General features: G+C 50.0%; 3 protein-coding genes across 3 annotated transcripts; all 3 read left to right on the forward strand.

Annotated features, from left to right (window-relative positions):
- Positions 1-2,058, forward strand: F5147DRAFT_661895 (uncharacterized protein; the record flags this gene model as incomplete). Its single annotated transcript, XM_041434738.1, has 5 exons — positions 1-406; positions 451-584; positions 640-732; positions 781-1,051; positions 1,100-2,058. Coding segments are annotated over 5 exons (1,863 nt in total), but the record flags the coding sequence as incomplete, so codon positions are not given.
- A 1,915-nt stretch (positions 2,059-3,973) lies between these two features.
- Positions 3,974-5,614, forward strand: F5147DRAFT_785098 (uncharacterized protein; the record flags this gene model as incomplete). The annotated part of the gene is made up of 4 exons (XM_041442902.1): positions 3,974-4,366; positions 4,421-4,732; positions 4,811-4,966; positions 5,015-5,614. The coding sequence occupies 4 exons, from the start codon at positions 3,974-3,976 to the stop codon at positions 5,612-5,614; spliced, it is 1,461 nt and encodes a 486-aa protein (XP_041283963.1).
- Positions 5,615-5,876: 262 nt separating this feature from the next.
- F5147DRAFT_785099 (uncharacterized protein) lies at positions 5,877-6,296 on the forward strand (the record flags this gene model as incomplete). The annotated part of the gene is made up of 1 exon (XM_041442903.1): positions 5,877-6,296. The coding sequence occupies one exon, from the start codon at positions 5,877-5,879 to the stop codon at positions 6,294-6,296; it is 420 nt and encodes a 139-aa protein (XP_041283964.1).
- Positions 6,297-7,075: the final 779 nt, after the last annotated feature.

The following is a 7,075-nucleotide window of genomic DNA, read 5'->3' on the forward strand; positions in this document are numbered from 1 at the left end:
CAACTGCACCGGTACGGCACCACCACCTGCTCCTGCACCGCACCACCACCTGCTCCCACACCTGCACCACCACCTGCTCCTACCCCTGCACCTGCACCTGCACCACCACCAGTACCGGCGCCTGTGCGAGATGCCAGCATTCGCATGCCAAAACGCGCAGCATCCGGTGAAACTGCACTGGCAGGGTCATCGACGACACGGAAACGTCGACTCAGCACCAGCCCTCCTGTGCCTCGTGGCAACCGGTCCCGGAAGCCTGTCGTCAAGTCGAAGGTGATCTTGTCCGACACTGACACCACTGACGGTGAGATGGTGAAGGGGAAGGGGAAGGCAAAGGCGCCGGAAGTTGATGGCAATGAGGATGACGACGTCATTGATGTTGATGATCTTCCGGACGTTCAGGTAAGTGTTTGTTGCTCCTACATTCGACATTACTGACGCTGACAACAGCCCCGGAAATCAATGCGCAAGGCTGTTGTCCCTGCAAAAAGCAGGGCAAACTGAAGGCAAGTCAGTTTGTTGCGACCGCAGATGATGAAGAAGATGAATTGGAGGAGGATGAAGACGCACAAGGCAAATCCAAGGTAAGTTCTTGATTTTCTGTATATATCTACCAGTCCATCGCTGATCATAGTGCAGGCCACTTTACGACCAGGGAAGCGACAAAAATTGGCAAGTTCCACCCAGTCCAAGGGCAAGGCCACCGGCAGGAAGACCAAGGTCCAAGAACCGGTGAGTCTTCCTGTCGCTGCTAGCTGTTTCAATGCTGATTTATTATAGCCTCGCGCTGATGGACCTCTGCCGCCTTGTGAGAGATGCCAGGCGAAGAAGGTGGAGTGTTGCCCCCGGTTGACAAAGAAAGGCGATGTCGCCTCGACATGCACGTTGTGCCACATCTGGAAGATGGCTTGCATCCGTCCAGATACAGAGAGTGCCACCGTTACCCCCACCACTGACACTGCACCACCTGCAGCCACAGTCACCACGCGCTCTAAGACGACCCGGTCCAAAGCGACCGGCAAGAAGATGGTGGGGAAATCTAATGCGAAAGGTAAGTCTTTTGCTTCCGGTTGCTTTGTGTTTCTCACCATGCTTGTAGAAAAGAAAATCTGGCAACCTAGTCCTATCGAAGAGGAAGACGACAACATTGACATGTTCGATGGCACTGTGGGTGTGCCGGGTGCCCAACAGCAATCCGCCCCTTTGGCGTCAGCAGACGATTTCCCTGCGGATCACTGGATCAAGCCCGGCACTGACGAGTTGCCACCTCCAGCTCCATCACCAGCCATGGCCTCAGAGGACAACATCCGGTTCTCACCGTTACCGGTCGTTCGCACGCCACCCACCCGGCACCCCCTTTCTCATGACCAGATGGAGGCCATGTTGGCCCAAATTCGCGTTGAGATGGAGGACCTTCATACACGCGATCGATTGGAAATGGACTTTCGGCAAGGTCGCCTGGAGCGTCGCATGGACCTTGCAGAGGCATCTGATGGTGCAATGTCCATGCAGGTGGATGAACTCGAGCGGGATATGCAGGTGCAGCGTGGACTCCTCTCTGAGTGCACTGCCGAAGTGAGAGGCATTGTCAGGTATCTGAGGGAGCATAGATCCGCTCAAACACCAGCATCAACTCCACCGCCAGCATTCAATCCACCTCCCATCACAGCTCCCGGCCCATCCATCAGTGCGTTTGCCCGAGCTGTCACCAACAATGTGTTCACCCCGGATGTATCTTGGATGGGTGCACAGACCGGTGGTGATGCGTTTGGTGACACTGCAGATGGCTCACCAGTCGCAAGGCTTAACCAGGCGCCATCCACTCCCACCAACATCCCTCCACTGACCATGAGGGAATCCAGATCATCTGTTCCTCCAGCTGGATCTCCGGCTATGCCATCTCCTGATCCCCCGGTTGCCGGACCATCAAGTATGCCGGCTGATGCACAGTCCATCTCGGCTCCTTTGCCACGTGTGCGATATGGTCCTCTATCTCAACAAGGTCGGTCAGTGAGTGCTAGATATCCAAGCAAGCCTTCCGGTGATGGGACACAGTAGCACATCATTCATGTTTTCATATGTACCTGTCGTCTACATTGTGTTGTCAACCTTGCATGCTTTCAATGAATATGATTTGACTTGCATAACTTGCATTTAGTGAGAATATCCTGGTACCGGATGGCCCTCTGCCGGCTCATCTATATCATCCATTTCACCTTCACCGCTATCACACAGCGCACTATCAGATTATGTTCATGCTCATCCGGCTCATCTGTATCATCCATTTCACCTTCACATGCATCACACTGACCACTACCGGTTGCTCCATTGTATGTACTGCCGGCTATCCAGCTCATCTGTATAAGCCATTGTGTGTACTACCGGCTCATCTGTATCATCTATTTCATGTACTACCGGCTCATCTGTATCATCCATTTCATGTACTACCAGCTCATCTGTATAATCCATTGTATGTACTACCGGCTATCTGGCTCATCTGTATCATCCATTGTATGTACTACCATCTCATCTGTATCATCCATTTCATGTACTACCGGCTCATCTGTATCATCCATTGTATATACTACCGTCTCATCTGTATCATCCATTTCATGTACTACCGGCTATCCGGCTCATCTGTATCATCCATTTCTCCTTCAGCATCAATACCGGCAGAAATTTCCATCATCTACCGGATGGGATATCATCGAGCTTTACCCCCGGCCCACCCGTCTTCCATTGTGCCTACTCCCCCTGGCCTACTCGTCTTCCATTGAGCTTACCCCCCGGCCCACCCGTCTTCCATTGTGCCTACTCCCCCTGGCCCACTCATCTTCCATTGAGCTTACCCCCCCGGCCCACCCGTCTTCCATTGAGCTTATCCCCCCGGCCCACTCGTCCCCATCGCACTAATCTCCCTGGCCCGCTGGTCTCTATTGCACCCCATACCCCCGGCCCATCCGTCTCCATTGTACCCTGTACCCTCGGCCCACTCGTCTCCATCACACCCATCTCCCTGGCCCACTCATTTATATTGCACACCATTCAGCCGGCCCACTCGTCTACATCGGACACTGCATTCACTGCTATTCATAATAGACAATACACTACATTCCTATACCACCATCTACACTATATACCACCAGCCCATCCGTTTGGAACAGGTACACACTAACCACCGGCCCACTCGTCTAGCATGGTACACTTATTGCCATGGGCCCACATGGGCTGACCCGCTTCTATTGGTACATTGTCACCCTTAGCTGTCCGTCTAATACGGGTAAATTCACTGAAGGGGCTCAATGCGGACTTTTTTCGCACTTTCAGTGGTCCTTCGGGACAGTCTCTATTTATTGATAGAGGCGACGAGGGCCAATATGCTTTTACGCTCAACATTGATTTCTTCAACATCGAAGGCAATCTGCAGAGAAATGCCTCAATGTCCACCAGCATCATATCTTGTGCTTGTTTGAACCTGCCCCTTGATATCAGGTACAAAGCCGAGAACATGTACTTAGCCGGCATCATTCCCGGACCTTCGGAACCTTCAGGAGATTAGTTAAATCATTTCCTTGATCCCGTGGTCGATGACATGTTAGACAGTTGGGAACACGGAATACGTTACAACCGCACAGCTCTCCATACTCGTGGTCAGGTTACACACAGCGCCATAGCTTGTTTAGTGTGTGACCTCCCAGCAGCAAGAAAGGCTGCTCAGCTGGCAGGTCCAACGAGCCACTTTTTTTGTACCACCTGTCATTGCTGGCATAGGTCGACTTGCGGCAGAACAGATATACAGTCTGAATCTTGGAGACTTCGGAGCAAGAGCGAAGTGCGGCACTATGCTGAGCTTTGGAAGAACGCTGGAACTTCGGCTGAATGCAATAAGTTATTCTCAGCACACAGGGTGCGGTGGTCGACACTATGGAGGTTACCATACTGGGATCCCTCTCGTCAGATCGTCATCGACACCATGCATTGTCTCCTGGAGGGTCTCGCGCACGCTCATTTCCGCGAATTTTTAGGCCTCACTGCTGACTCTGCACATTGCAAGGCTGATCCTATCCCTGCTTTCGATCATCTCTTTCTCAATGTCGAGCTTAACAAACCCCAAGACTTCAGCGAGAAAGATATCAGGGTTGTCAAGTCAATTCACGGCCTCCTTACAGAAGCGGTTCCCAACCTTGAGGGAAATGACGCGCAGCTAATTGAGGACCACATCTCCAACTTAGAGAGGAAATTATTGTCGAAGAAGGTCTCGTGTCTTCGATTCGTGTCAGTAGGCTTGGGCATTGGGCCAGGTGTCACACACCCTGGCAAAAAGTATACAAAGCCCACTGGGTTAGATCTCTTATCGCTTGGGTCAGTAATTTATCTTATGGTGTTGGCATTCTTGCACCCTTTTAAGCATCCTTTGTAGCATCGAACGGAACCGTTCACTCCTGGGTCGTCGACATTGTGTATCACTACCCCAGAAGTCATGCAACGTATTACTGATGTCATTCGGACAGCAGATACGCCCTCTTCATTGAGATCAGTTCCCTATAACTTTGGTGAAACCAAAGCTGGGACTATAAAGGCCGATGAATGGTGCACGTTAACGACTGTATACTTGCCCATAGTGCTAGTTAGTTTATGGGGCGAGGGGTCTACACACCGCAACTCAGAAATTGCAGCCAACTGTCATGCAATCCTCGACCACACGATGGCCCTCATATCTGCTGTTCATATTGTATGTTTATGATCTATGACGACGGCTCAAGCAGCAGCGTACCGTGGATACATTGTCGACTGGGTGAGGGACTTACAGACACTACTCCCTCACGCACCACATCGCACTAATGGTCATATGGCCTTGCACATGTGGGACTACCTACAGCTCTTTGGTCCTGTGCGATCATGGTGGTGCTTCCCATACGAGCGCCTCATTGGCAGCTGCAGCGACTGCCCAGCAATCATATTTTTGGTACGATTTCAACTTCCTTGTCAACGATGGACTTACGCTGGCTCACAGGTCAGCAAGAATCAACTCTCCTCCACTCATATATCCAGGCTGCGAAGCTCAAATACTGGCTCAACTGACCTTCTTGTCCTCCCGTTGTTTAGGGATGTAAAGGCTTTATTTGACAGATTTGTGTCACCCTTAATCGATACTAATGATCTGCGTGAAGATCGCAAGACATCCCCTATATCAGCAAATGCAACACCGGAAGACCTCCGCAAGCTCATTCATGTTCGGCGGGTAGTCTTACATGCTCGCACACTCTACGGGGGGTCAATCTATACCCGTTATTCCACCCATGTGGGTAACAGCCTTATCCTCTATTATCCTTCCGGCGCCAGGAACATGCAACGAACTCCAGGAATCATCAAGTACATTTTTGAAATGGAGCAAGGAGTGCGCTTTGCTGTGCAGCGCCACCTCCCGCTGGACTCTCATCCAGATCTGTTTCGCCACTATCCTCACTTCCCTGCTTGTTTATATTCATCGGCCCTCGCTGAAAATCTTGAAATTGTCATGCCGGAGTGGGTGGTGTCGCATTTCATGCGGTGGAACTTCTCTGCACGTCATATTGTTGTTGTTTCCCTCTGTCTGGTGCATCCCTCTCCGTGATATATTATACTATTCTCACAATGAATAGGATTGATCTCTTCATCCCTAAATACTACAAATAGGGTTCATTTTCATGTGTCCTTAAATGCTGTACATTTTATTTAGTCATCATTGCGACGGTTGTCGTTTATTGAATCACATAATCACGTGAGATACCAGGAACATCCGGACTGAGTTCTATTCTCTATATAAAGCTCATTATGTGTTATTCGTACTCTTTTCTCTTTCTCACATATACCTCGTAGCATACTTGTTACAAAGCATGTCCGGTGTTGGACACCCATACCCCATACCCATGCGTACATACACACATACATATCTGTATCAAATTGTATATATCATGATCGGCCCTATGATAGCTGATGGCTCCATTGTAGATGTTGTAATACCAGTACAGGTTGACGTGCAGGACTCGCAACCAGCTCCCGCTACCCCTGACACCGTCGAACGTGCGGATGACTTAACCATTGACACTCCCATCAAACGGGACAGTTCCACTATATTACCTTTTATGACTCTTGTGCGATGCCGAATAGACACTCTTAATGCCATGGGCAAGGAGATCAAAGAGAATATCGTTGGCCCGATGCCAGTGGAGATCTTTCTCAATGCATTTCTACCGAACCGGAAAAATCACGATTCCCTCAGACTTCGCTTCAGCCTCCCAAACTGGAGTATTTGACTTGGAATCCATTTCAAAAGAGCAGGATGCTTATGAACCATTCGTGCGTGATCCTACCCCTATGATATTAAGTTCGTTGACAGTCTAACTCCAGATTAACGCTATACGACCATTTGCTCCCAATTATCATTTGTGACACGTCCAAACATGCAGACACGAATAACTGCTCGGCATTCACATTTAAGGTCAAGCCGGATTTATGTGTATAAGGGATACAACATCCCACGGCTGCGACATTTCCAAATTCAAATCATATCAAATTCAAATGGAATGACAGGGCATGACATTCGTCAAACGTCCTGGAGTCGATAAATCAATGTATCTCAGACTGACAATGCCTTCGATACATTGGGTCAAATAACGAGCTATGCTGCGCTCAGCTGGCCGCTCAATATTGTACCCACGCATTCTCCGTCCTTATTATCTAATCGTGCTCACCTCATCAGATGGGATAGGGAGGGAGCTATTGTCACAAACACCTTCATTACCATCATGAGCCATACTTGGCCGATTTCTTCTATCGTTCGGACAGCATCACCTGCACTGCGCGGCGTCGATACTTCTGTAATGCCCTAGTGATGAAGATGCTGCCCTCGCAAGGACGGCGTTAAGCCTTGCTACTACTACGCATGTTCAAAGTTGCAGTCCCCCAGGATCCCGATGTCGAGGACTCTGACTGGTTGACGTTAATCATTCCCCAGCCTGTTGCTAAGGTTGGCCGCTTGTTGGCCGCTGGACTCGCATGTGCCCTGCATTTGACAAATTCAATAACAAGGTCG

The sequence above is a fragment of the Suillus discolor genome (genome assembly GCF_016758755.1).
Source record: "Suillus discolor strain FC423 chromosome Unknown F5147scaffold_785, whole genome shotgun sequence".
NCBI lineage: Eukaryota > Fungi > Basidiomycota > Agaricomycetes > Boletales > Suillaceae > Suillus > Suillus discolor.